At 42.3% G+C, this 21822-nt stretch overlaps 1 protein-coding gene and 1 long non-coding RNA gene across 13 annotated transcripts in view; one reads left to right on the top strand and one right to left on the bottom strand.

Moving 5' to 3' along the window:
* The window catches only part of LOC310757528 (uncharacterized protein C3orf20 homolog), a 50113-nt gene that overhangs the window by 16273 nt on the left and 12018 nt on the right, over window positions 1–21822 (bottom strand). For 8 of the 9 annotated variants that reach the window (XM_083602701.1, XM_083602696.1, XM_083602700.1 and 5 more), the window contains 7 exons: window positions 19794–19914; window positions 18755–18886; window positions 15193–15316; window positions 13127–13328; window positions 9677–9998; window positions 7575–7682; window positions 1558–1700 (listed from right to left, as the gene is read on the bottom strand). In XM_083602701.1, the coding sequence (XP_083458827.1) occupies window positions 1558–1700; window positions 7575–7682; window positions 9677–9998; window positions 13127–13328; window positions 15193–15316; window positions 18755–18886; window positions 19794–19914 (1152 nt within the window). The remainder of the gene's footprint in view (window positions 1–1557; window positions 1701–7574; window positions 7683–9676; window positions 9999–13126; window positions 13329–15192; window positions 15317–18754; window positions 18887–19793; window positions 19915–21822) is intronic. The other variant, XM_083602703.1, reaches the window with a different exon arrangement.
* Window positions 11435–21822, top strand: part of LOC310757540 — a 34895-nt gene continuing 24507 nt past the window's right edge. For 3 of the 4 annotated variants that reach the window (XR_014545305.1, XR_014545306.1, XR_014545307.1), the window contains exons 1-2: window positions 11468–11578; window positions 15264–15321. This is a non-coding gene — a long non-coding RNA (uncharacterized lncRNA). Of the gene's footprint in view, window positions 11579–15263; window positions 15322–21822 lie in introns of all 4 variants that reach the window. The other variant, XR_014545304.1, reaches the window with a different exon arrangement.

The following is a 21822-nucleotide window of genomic DNA, read 5'->3' on the forward strand; positions in this document are numbered from 1 at the left end:
GAGTCTCAAAGCGGCTAACATTCTCCTTTCCCTTCCTCCCCCACAACAAACACTCTGTGAGGTGAGTGAGGCTGAGAGACTTCAGAGAAGTGTGACTGGCCCAAGGTCACCCAGCAGCTGCAGGTGGAGGAGCGGGGAATCGAACCCGGTTCACCAGATTACGAGTCCACCACTCTAACCACTACACCACACTGGCTCTCATATAGTGGAGTTATAATGCAGCCATCATAGCCATTGGCAGCATTATCTTACACAAATCTGATTTCGTCTAATCCTCTTTTAAAGCCATCCAAGTTGGTGGCCCCTTACTACAGCCCATGGTAGCACTTTCTCCACACTTAATAATATTATATTCCTCTCTATATACACCTGCATTGCTTGTTCCATAGGGCTTGCTTATGTTCATTGCCCCTTTCTGAACCTTTCCCAACTTTACAATATCCTTTTGGAGGTGAGGCAACCAGAACTGTACCCAGTATTCCAAGCATGTTCTCACCACAGATTTGTATAATGGCATTATAGCACTGACAGTTTTATTTTCATTTCATTTCCAAATGATCCCTGACATAGAACTCAGCCTTTTCACAGCCACCACACATTAGGTTGACATCTTCATTGACCTATCCATTTTGACCCCAAGGTCTCATTCCAGGTCAGTCATCACCTGCTTAGGCTCCATTAGTGCACTTGTGAAATAAGGAAAAAATTTTGCCCCAGTGTGGCACACATGCATACACTGAACAGCATTTGCCATTTGGGTGAAAAAGAAAATGATGGTGCCCTTTCCTAAGTGATGTAAGTCTATTAACCCAAAAGTTCATTTTGCTCATTCTTAATGGAAACTTCAACTGGCTAAAAATGAGTCTCTATTAAAGATTTGGTAATATGCAGATTTATGTACACATAATGCATTGATTACATGTCAGTTGAATAAGCAACAATAAGTATCCAACTGACTTCCAAGTTCTACTGAAAGTAGACTAATTGAAATTAAGAAACCTAAGTTATTCATGCCCACTAACATAATGGGCTAACAAACACTAACTCTGTGAACTAGCTTTGGATACAACTCTAAAAACTTAACCAGTCAACAGGCCTAATGTTAGGAACCTGAAACACAGCAAGGAAGAATTTAGAATTCAACCTTTTTTCTTTTTTAAAATTATCCATCTCGTTCATGAGTTGCCAACATGGTACCCCTCGATGTTCTTTAACTACAACTCCCATCATCCCTGACCATTGGCCTAGTTGGCTGAGACTGATGGGAGTTGTAGTCCGTTGGATTTTTACTATCAAGTGGTGTATAAATTTTATGAAATAAATACATAAATAACATCTGGGTGGTACCCCTGTGGCTACCCCTGCTCTAGTTATATACTTAGCAGCAAGAACAGTTAACAATGGAGTTTATGGGCACATCGTTCTTCTTATAACAGCTCATCTCTGGTCACAGTGCACCAGTTCATCCAGTTCTTGTTGCAAACACAGACCTCTGCATGACACTGCCTCCCCTGTCCCCATTCCCATCTTCCCCTTCCCTTGGACTTCCTGTTTTACCTAAATTTGAAGCTCTGTGGCAGGAAGTGGCCCATCTTGCAGTCAAGGCAAACTTGGTTGATCTGCTTCAGCAGGTCTTTCTTGCTGAAGCTGTATCCGTTGAAAACACAGCCCCCAAACACTGGCTTCCCTCCAGCATACATCTGTTGACAAACAGGCAGGAAGGAGGGGAACAAAAATGCTTTGCAATAAAATATATATATAAGCGAGTTGGAAGACTTGGACCAAATGGTTTCCTTTTCCTGTTATGCACAGGAGGCTTAAATGTTTTCATCCAGACATGAAGGGGCTTTGACAGCTCTCTCTCTCTCTCTCTCTCTCTCTCTCTCTCTCTCTCTCTCTCTCTCCACACACGCACACGCACACACACACACTTCCTGCACATCACTTAACACTCCTGGTGTTGAATGAAACATCATTCACTTTGGGAAAGCAGAAACAGTACAGGTCTTACAGCCTGACCACAGAAAGGCTTACTGCAAACCCTTTTCGGCTGCTGTGTCCCTCGCAGGCAGTGCCTGCTGACCACACCCCTATTCCCCACAAATCACAGGAGGTTACCAGCTCCTTTCTGTGTGTGCCAGATATCAAGACAGCAACGTATTTTCACATTTCTGTAGGTGTGTGTGGTTGCAGCAAAGTTCAGTGGCTCGCTCTTGGATATATAGAAGATTAAATTGCCAAAAGTCCTGTATTTTAAAACTATTTGGTGTGTGTTTGTGTGTTTTGGGGGAGCATTATCACCTAAAAGAACTACAGCAGTATTGCTACCACAAGGCAAAGAGTCCACTTTTCTTTTTTAAAGGAGGGTTTGTTGGAATTAATTTTAAAATTTATGGTGGGCATGCCTCCCTACTACATAGGGCCAGTTAAAAAACTTGTTTTGTTTTTGTAATAGATTCATATACACAAATAAATAACATTTCTAGTCAATGTACAGCAATAGCAATATGTAATGTACATATCTGCAGGCAATGTGCTATTGGATAGGGGGTTCTGATTACAAAAGGGTGTCAAAACTATTATGGAACTTGAGCTTTCTGGGCAGCAGGGGAGCACAGAGGAGAAGAGAATTTGTTTGTGCAGCAAAATGTCCTTCGGTCTCCAGACTGGAGAGGAGTGTAGCCCTTCAGAGTAAATAAGCTGGCTGTCCTTACTTTACTACTAATGCAGTACAGTAGGGGTTTTTTTTTTTGGTTTTTTTTAATAAAAAGAGTACACTGTAAAGGAAAATTCATTGGGCAAGAATAAGATTACAGAATATGGACATATCATGCTGGATAGAAAAGGTTCAAAAGCAGGTGGAGGTCAAAGACAGGACACTGCAAGTGCTTTACTGATGTTCATATGGGGCAAATGAATCCATGATAGGGGAGCAGCAAAAGTAGCCAAGTTGCTGTCCTCCAGATGTTATCGGACTACAACACCCATCATCCCTGACCTTGCTTACTGGGATTTATAGGAGCTAAAGTCCAACAACATGTGAAGGGCACCACCTTGGCTATCCTTGCTGTTTGCTCAGAAGCATCAGCTTTCCTGAGTTCCAAATGTTCTCTACATCTCTTGCTATATGTATGGGGGCATATCAGTACTGGTTAAAATGAATGCATGTAGGTTAGGATGGAGCAATGATGCTTTTGCCAGTTCCCCACATCCATTCACTTAATGGATTCCAAATAAAATGGATTCCATTCACCCCAAATAAACATGTAAAAGGTAAGTATCCCTAGACTTAAGACAGGACAGGGGGTGGTGTGTGCAAGGCACCACACCACTAGGCAGATAAGTGGAACAGCAAGAGATGGGCAGTGAGGCTAGGTGGAGTGCTCATGGAGAAGAAGGAGGGGGTGCATTGCAGGGGGTTGGACTAGATGGCCCTTGGGTCCCTTTCAACTCTAAGATTCTATGATTCTAAGTCAGAGCAAGAAAGGAAAGTCTCAAAGGGCTGACTGGCCAGGAAGGGGTGAAGAGGGTAAGAGAGGAAAGAGACGTGGGTGGCAGGCCACAGAAACTGGCACATGAGCCAGGAGAGAAGGCAAAATGTGGAGTTGCACAGGAGAACTAGGAGGGGCCACGGAGAGAACAAGGGGTGTGGGTGGAAGGCCTGAGGAGGCAAGGATATGAGATCAGGGAGGTGGGACGGAGGGGCTTGGAAATGGTAAGGGTCCCTATAGGAAATGGGTGGCTGGCAACCACATGCTCGCCCTGTGTGATTTAGCGTTGCTTCCGTGCAAGGAACAAAGCGTTCATTGTGAAGCCAAAGTTCTTTGGCAGCTGTAAGTTGCAGCCTCTTCTCTTCCCAGCTCTGCCCATTCAGAGCATCAGCAGTTCCCTCTAGTGGGCTACTGCTTCAAGTGCCATAGAAAGCACAGTACGTATTACTAAGTTTTAAAAGTCACCTTTACGTAGGAAGTAATGAAGTTTCAGGTGGTGTTCACTATTTTCCTTTTTTTAAAAAACAAATACCCAGCTGGACAGATGAGAGTTGTTGCTGTCATTGATATTGTTTTTTATCTTTATTTCAGATTTATGCAGAAATTGTTGTGTACTTTTTGATTAATTTGGTCATGTGCTTTATTTTTATGATTATTTTGTTCGTATGTAATTTCTTATATGTTGTAAGCCGCCTTGAGCATGGTTTTACCTTTGGGAAGCGGTATACAAATAAAATGATTGATTGATTGATTGATTGAATTACAGTTCCCAGGATTCTTTGGGATAAACCATGACTGCTTTAAATGTATATTACAGATGGGGTCTTAGTCTGCATATGTAGTCGGCAACAGAATGATTCATTAACCCCGTGAATGTCACAGTCATAAGATATCGACAAGGCAGTCTCAAATACACCTGCTGGGCTTGCCCATTTCTATCTAGAGAAGAAAAATAGTCTCTATGCACTCATTAATTTACCTCTGTATATTATGGCTGACAGTGCATAGATGGTCTATGGCCATGGGTTGCAATTTACAATTTCTTTCAGGTTGGAAGAACAAATCTTAGTGTGTTCAACAAATCTTTCCAGCTGATAAAAACGCCCCAAGTACTACTGTTCTTCTAAGTCATTTTATAATCCGGTTTTTGCCCCCTGTGTGCAGACTAAGATGGCCAAATAAATATTCTATGCTTGATTCTTCATATGGAGTCAGCCTGCAAGAGTACAAGAACCCTTCTATTCTTGTGCTCTTCAATAGGCAATATTTTGATACAAAGAAACAATCCTTTTCAGGATAAAGGCATGGATCTATTTATTTTTACTCTTAAAAATATTTATAGGCCACCCCATCACATAAAGTATCAGGGCAGTATACAAGTACAATAAAATGTAACATAAAAAAGATACAAAACAATCATAAAAATAGCTGGTTCATCTTGGAATAGTTTGAACAACTGAACAGACCTGTCAGTATAAAGAGGTCTTCAAGAGATGTCTGAAAGCTAGCTGTGAGGATGTGTGCTGAATTTCTGCTGGAAGTAGGGCTGCCATATGTCTGGGTTTTCCCAGATATGTCCAGGAATTGGAGTGTCAAAATGGCATCCGGGTGGATTATCAATGAATCAGCAAATATCTGGGGAAACCCAGACATATGACAACTAGGGCGAAAATGCTTTAAAAATCCCTTTCAAGAAAAGCTCAACAACTCCCCCCCCCCAAGAAAATTGGGAATATGGCAAGTCTAGCTAGAAGAGTATTCCTCAACAATGAACTAGTGAGAATAAATGTCTGACTTCTAGTTGAAGCTTCTTCTGGCTAAAGACCTTTTGGCACCTGAGGTGAACCACAAAATGAGACTCCCTTCCCCACCAGGGAAGAAGGGTTGAGTGAAGATCTGGATCAGGAACAAGGGGTGAGTGAAGATCTACATCAGGATCTGCTGCCCCCGTGGATCCTGCCGCCTGAGGCGGTCACCTCATCCTGCCTCATGGGTGGGCCAGGTCTGCATGGGGGGCAGCTAACAGTGCTCCTCTGGATGATCTCAGTGATTGAGCTAGATTATAAAGGCTCAGGTGGTCCTTAAGGTACCCTGGAACCAACTTGTTCAGGGCTTTGCTTATGAATACAAGAAAGTTGAACCTGGTCTAGTAGCTGACCAGGGTATTTTAGCAGAGATGCCACATGCTGTTGGCCATCTGCCCTTGCCAGCAGTCTTGTTGCTTCCTGCTGCACTTAACTGGAGCTTCTGGACCAGGCCCAAGGATAGCGCCACACAGAGCACAGAGCAGTATTCCCAAGGTTTGCAGTGCATAGACTACAGTGGATGCTACCCACTGGGTTTTTAATTGTATTTCAACTCGGTTTTAAAAATTAATTTGTTATCATTTCATTGCTTTATACGGTAGCTTAGTGTTGCGTTTTATTTAATTTTTTGCTTTGCGAGCCACTCAGAGAAGTCATCACGAGACAGCTATATTAATGCAGTAAATAAATAAAATAATCCAAGGGAATGCTCACCAGATGCTGCTGCCTGGCACCCATCCATATTCAGCCAGTTATTATGCAGATTATTTGCACATGTCACATGCAAATATTATGGTTGCAATTCTAAACATATTTGCTTGGAAGTAATAGCATTTGAAGACAGGAGTGCCTGGCATGCTCTGGTCCATGGGGTCACGAAGAGTCGGACACGACTAAACAATTAAACAACAATAGCATTTACTCCCAAGCAGACATGCATAGGATCTAGCTCTTTTAAAAGGGTCTTAGTTCTTACACTTCTGGTGAACTCAGAGGTAACTAAATTAAATTTGGGGTGTAAAGGATAATATACATCTATGAAAAAGTTGAAAAGAGTAGATTAATTATGTCAGTACTAATTATGATCACAACAATATTGTGGAAGAGGGGAGAAAGTTACCTTATTTTCCCACCATTTCTTTTAACTATTTCTTCCCATGTGGATAATCTTGGGTGCCAGCCTTCTGCTGAGATGAATCAAAGTTCTTACCAGTGACCCACACCCCACCTCTGATTCACTTCCACCCCCATTTTTATGCAGTTAAAATATTCTCTCCTGCTATTAGAATCAATGTTGCCTGTACTTCAAAGTGGTATATAATATGATTAACTGCACTGGGACAGAGCAAGGGTGAAGTCAGCCAATAGATTCTTCTGTGCTGAAGGGAATGAATAATATCCTCCAAACCCTTTGAAACTCTGAACTTGACTACCCAGTGTGTTAGACTTCCATGGCCAGCGGTTTACAAGCATTTAATAGAGCACAGAAAGGCTTTCATTATCTGATTTGGCGCCTCTGTCAATGGGTCTAAATAAAAAACCTCTCTCCTTATGTGCTTAAGGCTCCTAAGAAGAGAGCAATATACTGCAGGAATAACTAGAGTGGGAGCCCCAGTCATTCAACACAGTAGCACATTTTCTGCACAAAACATGAGGTTTTGGGGAGTCAACTGAATTCCAAGCTCTATTGCTCACTTGTTATATATAGACAGATATTAAAACAGATCATGATGCTGAGTTCACAGGTCAGATGATGAGATTAAATCAAGCGAAAAGAGTGCTTTGAAATCTTCTGTTGGAAAAGAAACCAAAGAGAGGAGACAGGTATTTTACAGTGTATTTATAGGGATTGTGGATACAGTGCATAATCATTATGTAACTAGGACTACAACCCTAAACATACTAGGAAGTTCTGTGAAAGTCAACCAAGAGTCTCGTCAGCACTGGATATAGGGCACTTCCCCTGCACAGGGCGCTGAGCTAAGGAGCCACATAATCAGCATCAGCAGCAACTATATTTATATGGGTACCTACTGAAAAGATCAACTGTACCAAAAGGAATTACTGTGAAAAGAAATATTTGGGGGCCCACCAAATTTTGTCCTTGTTCAGGGCACCATATTGCCAAAATCCGCCCCTGGTCTAGTGGCACCTTAAAGACTAACAAATTTATAATAGCAAAAGCATTAGTGAACTCCTCAAAAAGTTGTGGGGTCTCATTTATTAGAAGTTTGTGTGTGTGTGAATTTTTGCTAGAAGAAAAAGACCAGATACTTACTACCACCATTCCAGGAACAACGGCATGCTTCTGCACCAGCAGAGGAGGATTTTTGTTTAGAGGGCACTCAAGATCATATCTCAGGAAGCGGAAGGGATCATGCTTGCACTGGGAATGGAACAAGTGATACTGTCAGTGTATTGGAAAGGTCCTGGGGGTTTCTGTTCTAACCAATGATTTGTGTAACGTTTCTGATGCTAGGGAGCAGAAACAGTCTAGCACAGGAACTAAATATTGCCAACTCCAGCAGGCAGGCAGATGAAGTGGAGACAGTGAGGGCTCTAGCTGACCTCTCTGTTTTCCTTGCATATGAGTAGGGTGTTTTTCATTCTCTTTTCCCACCCACTGTTTGAAAACTTGACTGAAAGCAGGGAGAACCTGTAGCAGAGACTTATTCCAGCCATTGGCCATATAAACTGCTAAAAGACTATGAGAAAGGCTGAGATTATCAGCTTCACCGTAGAGCCCACTGAACCCACATCTCAGCCAGTGTGGTGTAGTGGTTAAGAGCGGTAGTCTCGTAATCTGGGGAACCGGGTTCGCGTCTCCGCTCCTCCACATGCAGCTGCTGGGTGACCTTGGGCTAGTCACACTTCTCTGAAGTCTCTCAGCCCCACTCACCTCACAGAGTGTTTGTTGTGGGGGAGGAAGGGAAAGGAGAATGTTAGCCACTTTGAGACTCCTTAAAGGGAGCGAAAGGCGGGATATCAAATCCAAACTCTTCTTCTTCTTCTCCTCTTCCCAAGGACTGATTTGCCATACATTGCTTCCTTCATTCCAAAGTCACCAAAGCCAGTTTGAGACTGATATCTATCTACTGCAGGCACCTCAACTGTTGCCGTGCCCTGGTAGCTTAAACTGAGGCAAAGTCCAACAGCAACAGTGCTCTAAGGAGTACCAGGCTTCTGAATCTAGCCTCCATTTTGATTTCTCACAATGTGCTGATGTAGCGTTAATGTGGCACATTGTGGGGAATTAAAATGGCAGCAAGATCCAACCATTGTGTACTGGTCAAACAAACATTTTAAGGCGAGTCCAGGGCAGACATCAGCAATGAGCCCTGCTGAGATGCTGTGGTCCTGGCAACTGCCCATGGATGACAGATACTGGCACAGGCCCTGAAAATGAATGTGTTGAAAAACGATATCACAGCCTGGAGGGATCATTGTGGGGAGGGAAAATGTTGTGGCTGGAGTTTCTGTGCCTGTAACAAAATATAAAGCCCTCTAACCTCTGTGTCCATTTTTCTTGAGGGATACGAGAAATTCACAGAGGATAAATACATAACAGTCACATTGCTAAATTGCTATTCTATATTCAGAGGAAATAAATACCACCAAATACCAAATTCTGAGGACAACTGGTGGGGGATCTGTTTTTCACCTTCTTGCCCTGCCTGTGGGCCACAAGATGGCTGCTGTGGGAAGCAGAATAGTAGACCAGATGGGCCTTGGCAGTCTGTTCTAGCAAGGCATGTTCTCATCAGGCAATATGTGTCTGTGTGCGCATGAGCTGCCTAAATGACAGGGAGCCTGTCCAATACCTTTAGTGAAAAGAAGCCAAGTAAACAGGGCCTCATATCTAAGGTGTGTATATGCTTCACCAAAATCCAGTTTAAGTACCAAAGTAGTCCTGTTCTTGTGACAAGGAAAGACTGATAGGGTGTTGTGAATCAAATATGGAAATAAGCAGAAGCTGTTTATTTGTATGACTTTAATTTACAGTGTAATTCTATGGATGTTTTGCAGTTCCATTGTGCCTATTGGGGATTAGAAAGTGGGCATAACATTGCAGCTTTATCTATTTTGAGAGGAGTGACAAAAAGCTTTTGGTGCAGAGAATAGAAGGGGTCACCCAACCATTGGAAGGTCTCCTTTTGGCTTCCACCCTCATGTTTCAGAGTGTATCTTATTCTCAGCTTCCATACGCTCCAGAAACATGCTTTTAAACTTAATTAAAATGAACAGGAAGAAGACTTCTGTGTCAGATATCAAATCCTATGCTCACAAAATACAAACCCAGATGTACAACCAAAACAACTTGTGTGTGCGTGTGTGCGCGCGCGCGTGCACACGCACGCACATGTTTAGCAGCTAGCTTACCTGAATACAAGGTGAGGGACGGCCGTGTTGCATTTGTATGTACAGATTTTCGATGGACCACTCAAAGAAAGGGGAGTAGGAATGATCTTGAGGCGAGATCACACAGATCACAATGACCTGATCAGGGTCTCTTGGGGCAGTAATAAACTTTTCAAATTCCAAGTCTGTAATCAATGGGATCTTCACCACACACCTGCAGCATAAATCATCTCCAACTTTAGACATAATTTTGTGTAGCACGACTGGACAGTCAGCAAGAGAAATTGCCCAAGGTTCTGGTGGACGAACTGCATCCTTAGCTGCAGACACCTCTGCTTTGCTCCTGTGAGAAGCACGTGATGCGGTTGTGAGAGAAAGAGAGGTAATTGTGGGGGTGGGGGGCAGAGAAAGCAAAGTAAAGTTGCGACTTGAACCCTAGTCAGAGGTTGGCTGGTTATTTTAAGCATTTTCATACTGCCCTTCAATCGTATTCACGAGGTTGGCATACTAAAAGCACAAAACCATTAAAACACAAATAAAATAATAATCTAAAAGACACAGAATTAAAAGAAGTAGCATAAAACAACCAGCAGCATTTAAACTGCATCTTCCAACATGGGGAAATAAAAAGTCATTTCTGCCTGGCACTGAAAGAACAATGAAGTTGGTACATATGGAAACAGGTGGTCCTCGGGATGCTGTTTTGTACTGAGTCAGGCCAACAGTCCACCAAGCTCAGTGGTGTTTACACTGATTGGCAGCAGCTCTCTGGGACTTCATAGAGGGCTTAGTCCCAACCCTACCTGCAGATGCTGAGAACTGAACTTGCAGCCCTTTGCACACAAGGCAGATGCTTTACCACAGAGACATGTCCTTCTCAAGTACAGTCCTGTTATGGTCCATCAAGGGCAAAATGCCAAACATTATAGAAAGCAGGCTACATAGTTGAGGACCTAGTCAGCAACTAGTTAAGGAGATGAAGGAATGAGTGGTGGGCCACAGCTCCAATCAAGTCTGTCATCTTGCAAAATGGCTTGCCAACAATCTCTCTTTCCATAGCCCTTCTCCCAGAGAATGCCTCTTTAATTTTGGGGCTAGCTAAGGAGGGGCAAGGGAGAAGCTGGGTTTGGTTTTGAAGTTCCCAAAATAAAATGTGAACCAAAAGGCAGTAATCTTTTGAAATCTTCAGTTTTCTGAATTTTGCAGTGTAGTTCTCCAGCCCACCCCCCATGTTTATTAGGGGAAAGCGTGAACAAAACTGTGAACACAAAAAACTACATTATAGCAGGGAAAACAACATGCAAGCCCATTAGGATAAATGCACACTAAAATGCTGGTGAATTTTGTGAGGGCTTCTTTTGAAAATGATCAATCAGTCAATCACAAGCTGGGGTACAGGTGTAGTGAACTAAAGATTGGAAAAAGGAGAAACTGAGAGAAACCAAAATGGACAGATTTGTCCAGGGTTGGTAAAACAGGGACTGGGTTTTCTACAGATTGGTGTTTGTCAACAGTAAAGAGAAGGTTTTGCTGGGGGAAATGGCATGACACAACAACAAGAACACTCCAGCCCATGCTGAGAATCCACAAGCAGAAATCTGTATGAGGAGTAATTCTCCCTATAGTTTCTCTCCTGTTTACGTTTTTTGCTCTTTTAGTGCTCCAGGGAACATTTAGCACAGCATTTGTCAATTTAGTGACCTTCTGATGTTTTGGACTAAGGCTCTGTGATGGACAGAGCTTTGGTCAGCCTCCTGAAGACTTCAGAAGCCAATCAATGAAGAGAGATTGGAGAGTTCAAAATTTGAACCTGACAGTTAAACTGTCAGATTGGGATGGACTATAAAATAGGAATCAGGCCGGGATGGGAAGGGCTGAGTTAGGGCTGAGACAGAGATAAATGATTTTTAATAGATTTTAAAAGTATGTGATACTGTGTTTTTATTGTTGTAAATTGCCCTGGGACCTTAGGGTGAAGGGCAGGAATAAATTGTAGTACTAACAACAACAACAATGATAATAAACTGTCAGATAGGAATCAAACTGGGATTAAATTAGAGCTGGAAAAGGGTTAGCTAGGCAGGGCAATCCTGACTATTTCCCTGAGGGGAAGGTAAAGATTTTCCCAAAAGGGCCTGGGTGTGTTTTATTGGCTTAGTAGAACAAAATAGTCATCCTAGGAGGAATTAATTTATTCAGAAACAAGTTAAAGTGAGAGTTTTATGTAAAGTTCTTAACTACGTATCTCTGTAAAGAGCTTTTGACTGAAACGAAGGGTTGTGCCTTATCAAAGTAACCATTACACTATAACCCTTATCGAGAGTGTATAAATGAAATTCCACTTCAGTTTACAAAGTGCCTCATCGTTACTTTGATCCTCTAGTTGAGGGATAACTGGCCACAGGTTTTCTCTTCACATTATTAAAAATCCTTGCTGCTGGATATTAGAAAACACTACCACATACAGATAACATCAGACCTCTCAAATTTTACTGACGACAGGGAGTGTCTAAATTTCAAAGCACCCAAATCTGGTCACATTACCTCACTCCCATCTTTATCAAAGGAGGTTGCCACAATGCCACAGGCTCCATTCAGCCATGGACAGGTAGAAGTGGGACTCCAAAACCATCAGGCGGGCACAGGGCCGGATTTAGGTTTGATGAGGCCCTAAGCTACTGAAGGTAATGGGGCCCTTTATATGTCCAGCTGTCCTTTGTCAACAACAAACTGCCGCTGTTTTTTGTGTTGAATATATGCTATATGGTAATTTATGGACCCTAATAGGTATCTAAAGCCGCATAACAAATAGGAGCCTACACAACACAAAACACTGTTGCTGTATGTAGGTTTTATTTTATTTGTTTTTTATCTTATATTTTGGAAATGCACATCCAGGTTTTTTCCCCTTTAAATTTTTTTTTGGGGGGGGCCAAGAGAGTGAGGTCCTAAGTTACAGCTTGTTTAACTTATACGCAAATCCGGCACTGGGCGGGCACCAGGTTGGCAAAGACTGATTTAGCATCCGTGTTCATGCAAATGCACCCATTATGGCAGCTTTTTTTTTCTACTGCAGGATGCTTGCCAATTTGAGCATCCTTTAGTGCACCTAAGACCAAGCATCTCTGCACCCTGCACCTTCTGCATCCATTTCATGCATCTGATGCAATGTGCCACGGCCTACAAGTCAGAAGCAGCCTGCAGGGCAGTGTTGTCCATCCAGTTTCCCAATGTAGAGGTCACTCCTGCCAGCTGAGAGGCAGATTGGCACAGTAAGGGTGCAGTGGAGGGAGCAACAGAATGGCTCTAGTGCTGCACTCACACTACACCTTGCCCCTCTGTCCTGCTTACTGCTGCCCACTGAAATGCCTGCTTACAAGGATCATATCTGCAGCCGGCTAACCCACATGATTAGTCCTGCTTTTCTATAGAAACTAAGACACTTCCCCCACAAAAGATAACCTCACTGACCTTGAAGGAGGCCTATATTTCCCCCTGAAAGGCTTATCAAAGGCAAGATTCCGTGTAAGATATGGCTTGACGACTGATCTCCGTTTAGCGGCCAAAGTTCTGGTATCAACTCGATCCCAGGCCAGAAGTACTGGGTCCTTTATCAAAAACTTCACTTGCTTTGAAGGGGCAAGGTCAATTGGATAGTCTACACAACATATCCCTGCCATAGAAACCAGAAGAGAATTGTCAGTTATTTTTGACAAGGTAGGCCCATTAGGGCTACTGGGGCACAGCTCTCCCAATGAGAATCCCACACTATGATAATAATAATAATAATAATAATAATAATAATAATAATAATAATACTTACCCTCAATATCTCAAAACCATACTCTTCCCTGTCCCACATACATTTTATGCTTTTATTTGAACTCAAAGAAGCTCTGCAAACGTTTCTGTCAATCCACTGTTCTCTGTCCAATCAGATCTCTGCACCACTCAGCCAATACTAATCCAAAAGCATAGCTATGGCAGAGAGGGGCCTCCCGTCTGTTTCTGGGCGGAGAAAGTACAGTCATACCTCATGTTACGTTTGCTTCATGTTACGTTTTTTCACGTTGCGTCCCACGGTGACCCGGAAGTACTGGAAAGGGTTACTTCCGGGTTTTGTAGCTCACGCATGCGCAGAAGCACTAAATCGCACCTCGCACAAGCGCCAAATCACGCTGCGCACCTGCGCAGATACGGCACTTCAGGTTGCAGGCTTTTCATGTTGCGAATGGGCCTCCGGGACGGATCCCGTTCGTAACCAGAGGTACCACTGTACATGAAATTTGAGTATCAGGGAAGTTTTTAATGTGTGACATTTTTTGTCACACATTTTTGGTCTCTGTGGAAGCCGCCCAGAGTGGCTGTGGAAACCCAGCCAGATGGGTGGGGTACAAATAATAAATTATTATTATTATTATTATTATTATTATTATTATTATTATTATTATTATTATATCAAGACTGCCAACTTTTCGGTCCCATTTGTGAAGGTTACCCCTCCCTCTTGTTGTTGCAAGGGCAATTCCAGCACCTGTATAGGGCAATAGAGGGCTGATTGAAGAGCAGCCCTTCTTGCCTTCTGAGCATGCTCAGAGCTATTTCTTTGAAGATCCTATCTCCAAATAGTGCAAAGCACATTATTTGTACTAGTCAGAAGAATAATGTGGTTGCTAGCTTGAGCCATCTTTTTGACTAAGAGAGTGCAATGGGAGACACAGTGTGAGTCTCTTATTTAGGTTTTAAAATGCTCTGTGTGTGTGTGTGTGTGTGAGAGAGAGAGAGAGAGAGAGAGAGAGAGAGAGAGAGAGAGAGAGATTGGTAGGCTACTGCAAGAACAGGATGTTGGTCTTTGGTCTGATCCAACAGGATATTCTGCTGTGGGGATTCTATTGGTAGAAAGGATACACGTTGTAGAATTGCCAAATTAAATACAAAGAGCTTTCTCACTGGTGAGGCAGGTGCACTCTGTGCATGCTCATTTAATTTATTTCTGAGTCTCATAGTGCCTAAACAGGTTGTGGTTTGTGGGGCACTAACATCACACTTTGATTGAGTTAGCTATAGTCTGCACACTTTCCTTCTCGGTAAACCAAAAATGGTAAGAGCCTCATTATCGTTAAAAAACAACAGCAAGCACACCAGTTTCTTGATTTTTTCCTTTTTAGGTTATGCTTTCTTTTCTTCATTATTCCAAACGTGGTCCCCTTCACTCAATACAAAATTGGGGCAGGCAAACTGGACAGAGACGGGTTATTTATTATTTATTGGTTTATATCCAATCTATTTTTCCTCTGAGGAGCTCAAGGTGGCATTCATGAGTAAAAATTCAGTCTTCACTGGATGAAAGACCATTTCATTCATTCATGGTGTGTGTGTGTGTGTATAGCTTGTACAATTATTCATTTGAGTTTTAATTTGTATCATCATGGTGGGTGTGGGTGGGTTTAGGTGTGTAAGAGAGATAGAGAGACCTCAGGATGCAAATTAAATTAGATGCAATATGAATACCACATGACCAATAAGAATTACTATACCTGAGACCATCAAAATGCCATTTATAAATTGCCTCACTATCTTCTCAAACCTCTTCTTAATCTCTGTTAAGGCTCTGACCCATTGTCCTTCCTGGTCACCACTATCTGTGCTTTTCCCAGTCGGCTGTGGTAAGTAAAGAGAAAAGGAATTATTATTATTATATTTGGGCAAATGGAAATTTATCCATGGGAGAAGTGGCCCTTGCTGCATTTTGAGCTATTTGGAAATAAGGGAATATCCCCTGCTAAAACCCACAATACCAGCGTGCACAGTTCAGCACCTAACCTTCCTCTGAATGCACAAGGCACTGCAGTTACAAATTCTAGCAAATTTTACAAATATGGATTTGAAAATATTTTTGTTTTCCTAACACATACATCAACAGTTTTGCTCTCAACGAGAAAAGGGAATTTAAAATATACATACATATCTATATATCTATATATTGTACACACAACACACAGACACAGACACACACACACACACACACACACACACACACTGTATTTAAGAAGTGGAAGCAGTAGGGGGGAATGCCAGCTGGGACAACAATGAATTCTTAATCTAAAGAATGGCCCAATTAACACCAAGTGGCTGAGAAATATGTCATTCAGCCAGCCTATGAAGGCAGCCTGTGGGGTAATAAAGCATTTTAATGCAAAGGCTGTCTTTCCACAAAAGTGCATTCACAAAATAAATATTTAGAAGAAAGACCAGGAAATAGGCTCTTAAAGAAAGAAGGTTGCCTTTAATGTAGGTTTCAGTGCCGTTCCTGAGGGCTACTCTTCAAAGGTCAATGGGACTCCAGGGAAGCAATTTGAAAAGAGTCAAATGTGGCATACCTTCTTTTTATTATTATTAAGAAAGAGGCAAGCATAGTTTGCTTACTTGCCTTCATAGAAGAGTTAGTTTTTGCTGATAAGCATAAAACCCGGCTACAGGGATGTGTTAGCTAAAGGGCACAGCACTCTAATGTGTGAGGCTTAAGGCAATGTGCTGGAAAACTTAGGCCCAAACAACGCATGAAGCCAAATGTGCTGTTAGGGATCACATTGGTGGAAGGGTATGCACAGTCTGGTCACCTCACCTCAAAAAGACTGATGTAGAGCTAAAAAAGGCTCAAAAAGGGGCAACCAAAATGATAGAGGCGGTTACTGCCGAGATCTGTGATACAAGCATGAGGCATCCCTTGTGATGAGACATCGCTAGCAGTACAATGTGTGATAGCGTAACACAAAAATATCACCGCAAATGTGATGCGCTGCCTTTTCTTATCCGGAATGGAAACAACCAGACTAAAATTATACTCCTTAGGCTTCCTGTTTCCGGCGGTGAGAAATGTCTGACTCCCACACGATCGGACCCCAGCCATGCGGGTAATTCAGGGTTAATATGGGGGTAATTAGCCCTAGCAGACTCCCGAGGGTGGGGGAGGACTGTCTCATAGACCCACAGACCATCCGAGATTGTCAGCTTGCATCAAGGTGCAAGCGGCAGGACGCTGGGTCCCAGAGCACGACACGGCTGGCACTCTCCGAAGTCACGCTCATAAGCCGGAAATATCTATTTGATAAAATTATTAGATTTGGACAATAAACAGACATGGTGTGGACCGAAGAAAATTGAGAAAAACCTGCAGAACTGTACAGTCCCTGGTGTTTAAGCTCGGACTTCAAAGAGATTCTCATCATGGCATTTGGATTATGGAGGTGATTGGTATGTCCTTTTTTCTCTTCTCAATATCTACAATTGGTTTTCTATGCCAAGCCTCATCAAGAAACCTATTTTTTTTAAAGTACAGATGGACTTCTATTTATAATTAAGTATTTAATTGCACAGCTTTACTTAGACTTGAAAGACTTGAAAAAGATAAAAGAAGAAACAAGATAGCGCTTGTTAATATGACACAGCACGGAAATATAAGAATTCCTCCCTTTTGTGAGGGAAGTAGGAAATATTTGCTAGCTGACTTTATAAAGACTTGAGACAACAATTTGGGATAACATACAGTGCATCTGTTTGCAGAATTCCTTCATTATGAGCAAGAGAGAAGGCCAAATGGATGTCTCGCAACCCCCCTTCTAGGTCCCAGAGGGGGGGATTGTGTGGTCTCTGGGAAGGCTGATCGATTATCAAATGACTTATATCTGTGGAATACAGTTCATTTACATTGCAACATTGCAAACAGTATGCTCAACAATTGAACAATTAACCACATGGAAGTTACTGCGTCATTAAATTTCAAATGACAGACTTGGACAACAGCCCGGATTGGAATGATTTAACAACTTGGGAGTTGCTGCATCATTAAACTTCAAACGATAGACTTGGACAACAGTCCAGATTGGAAGACTGGAATGAAATCAGGAAAAGTTGAAAAAATATATATACATAAACAAAGCTGAACTCAATGGATGAAAGGATACTGTATATGATTTCTGACATGATTGAGAATCGCATAGCCAGGGATGGAAAACTTTAAAGTGTTAAGATCAGAATGTAGAAGATATGAGAACAACAAGAAGAAGGCAAGAACGAAGATATTGTAGATATACTTCAGAGGTCCAGACTATGGGAAGCCCAGAAAAAATTAATAATTAGGACTGTAATTTGGTTGTTTTTTATTGGATTATAATTGGATGATGAATATGATTTAATGGATATGCTAATTGGCTGTTTTTATTGGAAAATTAATAAAAAAGATTTTTTTTAAAATGATACTCCTTCATCCTGTGGATTGTAGTGGTACCTATGCAGTTTGTGTTAGGATATTTCCGTTCCACCTTAAAAGGGAGCAGGATGTTTGTGTCACAGCCTGCGCATTTCCTGTTCACAGGATGTTTATGTTTTCTGTTGCTTTCGTTTTCTCTCTTGGTGTCGAAGACACTGAAGCAGGCAGTCATGGTTTTTTTTGTTCTGATCAACGCTGAATTAAACTTGTAAATAATGCTCTCCTGAGTGTGACTTTTGCTGTGTGAATTCTGCTGACAGTGTGCATGAGCCCAGGAATGTGGGAAGCTATTTTTCTGGAGCTCGTGTCGCTAATAGCTGAAACTGCGTATCTACGGGAGATCGGTGGACGTCCGGAGTCGACGTGGAGGCAGTGATGGCCTTTGTCTCCCTGGCAGTATCCCAACAGTTTGTTGTATGCTATCTTAAATGATTATTCCATTTTTAATGCTTTGTGAGAATTTACTATGTATATGTGATTTGTATGTAAGCTGCCTTAGGAACTTACGTTGAGGGATGATCTGATAGATAGACAGACAGATAGATAGATGATAGATGATAGATGATAGATGATAGATAGATAGATAGATAGATAGATAGATAGATAGAGTCTATCACAATCTACAGTGTACGGAGATAAGACTTTTGTATCCCAAAAAGAGAGATAACAGAAGAGGGATTGCTGTACTAGAGAAAATTAGACCTAGGACAAGTTTTCAAATGTTACTTCTAGAAATTTCCCTCAGGGTTATGAAAAAGTCAGTGGACATGCAGTTACTGGATATCCTATTGTTACTTGCATAACGTTGTTTCCATGCTGTGACTTCTTACCTGCCTATCAGATTTGGATCTATGTGTGCATCCCTCTCTTACCAAAGACAGGGTGATGCTTTCACTTTGTTCGGTGAAAGTAATTGTCATTGAATTTTGATTAACAACCTTGAGTTTTAGCTGTTCATTTATCTAAGGAATAAAAGAAGATAATGAAAGTCTTAGGGGCTGATTCACACAATTGGCATTTGCCACTGTCATCATGCTTACAGGATTGTATCCAGGGTCAGTCCTACTCAGAGCAGTCCCATTAGTGGACATGACGGACTTCATTTCAATGAGTCTTACCTGAGTATAATTTAGTTGGGTGCAATGCAAAGTGTAAAAGCCTTCTTTCCCACATCTAAAAGTTCCCTCAACTAGCGGTGAATTTGTGGGGAAATGTTGCCCAAATTTGGGGTGCAGGCTCCACATTGTTTAGGCTTCATGTTACTGTGATTCACATTACTGTGATTCTGATGGGGAGTTCATTATAGTACTTTATGTCCACAGCAAACTCAAGTCTTCGACAAATGGGGCATTTGAGTTCCAAGCTAGATGACATTAGTTGTGTGAGTGCACTCAACACGCCGTGAGCTAAGCCATGGCCTGGCTAAGTGTGTTATCCAAACCTAAACTCATGGATTCTCATCCAGACAACTCACAAACAAATCTTGATTACAGCTCATGGTTTATCTGGAGCAAGACAAACCACAAACCAGGGTTGAGATGACATGCTAAGCCAAACCATGTATTAGCCCCCAGCAGCACAGCAGAGGGAGGACCAAGGGAGAAGTTCAGCAGCTGTGATCTTGTCTCTGGGAACCCTCACACAAGTGAGTTTGTGGCAACTAGCCCAATGCCTGCTGGCAGTTCTGGGATTTTTAAAATGTGACTCTGGAAACCAGCAGGAACAAAGCATAATCTGGAATCTCTGCCTATAATTTCTCTCAGCTAGAAGAGCACACTTTTAGAGATATTTGTAGAATTCTAGAGAGACAGCTATTCCAAAAATGTGAGATGTTAGTGGATTCTTTGGTCTGAGAGTTTCATTTGATACCTGATAGTCTAACGACTGCAGAATCTGGTTTTTGGAATACCAGCTCCAGTGCTGGGTTAAATAGCCATCCTTGTCTCTAATGCTCCCTCCTTCATTATTCATCATCAGTGCTATTGAACAGCTGGGTGAGAGGAAAAACAGTTAAACTATGCCATTTAATACTAAGGGAGAAGTTGATGGGAATACATACATAATAAAGATTCTGACTGTAGCGATTGCAGTAATATTGGGAAATTCATAACAAGGAACTCAGTGGCCCATTTTTTTAATATCCTGAACTGATGTGATTGAACCATGATATTCATAGCCCACAATAGATGTTATAATACTGTTGCACACCTCCCCAATCTCCAAGCGGTGTGAGATTCCAGAGGTTCCAGGCACTTACCCAGGGTTCATGTTTCTTTGGGCACAGTGGAGACTGTGGTACCTTTATGATAGAGGGTTTATTTACACACATATATAGCCTGAGCCTATGATGGAGGGGTTCACAGCATCAACACCCTAAAGGGTCTTGTTTCTCCCATAGCCAGAGCCTTAGATTCAAACAAAAGCTTGCTGCTTTACTTCTAGGTCACATTACTGCCAACTCTCAACTCTCACATTTGTCTTTTTTCTAACTACCAGCCAGCTGGGCCACTACTTTTCTCTGGTGTGGAACCTAAATCCTTGCAGGCTTTCAGAAATTATTAAAACTGATTAGTTGCATGCATTTACATCATTGCGTGATTTCTTCTGATGATGATAAGTCAGGTGGTCAAACTAATGATCCCTTTCCTCATTCCCACAGGCACACCAGTCAGTCTCCCCCTTTTTTAGGGGTCCCTACTTTCCTATGGACAGAAGGATCTGCCAGATCAGACTAGTTAGTCCATCTAGTCCAGCACCCTGCTCTCACAGAGGCCACCCAGATGCCTGGGCAAAATCCTCAAGCAGCACCCAAGCACAAGAACACTCTCCCCTCCTGTGGTTTTCAGCAACTGGTATTCAAATGCATTGCTGCCTCCAGCCATGGCCTCTTTAACCCTGGCCTCTCAGTTTCCTCAGATCTCTCTATAGCTGCTGTGCTTTTGTTCTGGTTGCTCTTTACTCCCCAGGGAATATCAGCCTGCCCCTGTCTGGCTGCAGAACTATGTTAGCCCCCTCCCCCCCTTCCAATCCCCTTTCCAAATCCTCATCACTCCAATGACCTTTTTCTCCCTGAGCAATGCCATGTAGCGTAACCATTAGTTACACCCAGTGGGGTTATGCTTTTAACATCTGCCATTAGCAGCTTCCTATATCACACGCTTTAAAGACTGAGAAGTGAGATAATTAATTAATCCTCCCATATAAAAGGAATGATGGATGCAAATCATGACAATAAATGACCAGTAACAGATCTACACTACTTGGTTTTAAAAGTCTACCATGAACGATAAGGCACATTTGATTTAATTGGGGTTATGGCCCTTGGCTTTTCCATCCATGTCACTGGCTAGTTATGTGACCTTGAGCTTTCTCTGTGTTTCTTGTTTATTCATCTGTAAAACTGAGATAATGCCTCTCTCACATGATACCTAAGAGGTCCCGGAAATGAAGGCATTTCTATAAGCACTCATTAATATCTTTATAATCCTGAAGTTACTACCACCACCCAGTCAGCAGAGTTGAATGTTCTGAGCCTATGAGACATGTGCAGGTAAAGCTATCAATATAAACAGCTTGCTCTAGATGAGCATGGCTTGGGTCAGGATTACGGTACCCATGTGTGTTACTTTACAGAGGACAGTCCTCTCTTTGAAGGGCTTTCACAGGATGACAGTCCTCAACTAAAAGTAGTCTTCTGTTTGGGCCATTTGGTTCAAGTCCAGTTTAAAGAAAAGCAAGCCGTAAGAAGGGAGAGCAGCAGCCTTGAAACTACCCATCAGCAGTGAGCCCCTGAACAGCAGTCTGAGCAGGCACCCAGTTGAGCTGGCCACAGCCTCGCCCACTATGGTGAGATGGATTGTGGCTAACATGTGCGCCTCCAGATTTTGTTATACTACAA

This window comes from Podarcis filfolensis (assembly GCF_964270895.1).
Source record: "Podarcis filfolensis genome assembly, chromosome: 2".
Classification (NCBI taxonomy): Eukaryota; Metazoa; Chordata; class Lepidosauria; order Squamata; family Lacertidae; genus Podarcis; species Podarcis filfolensis.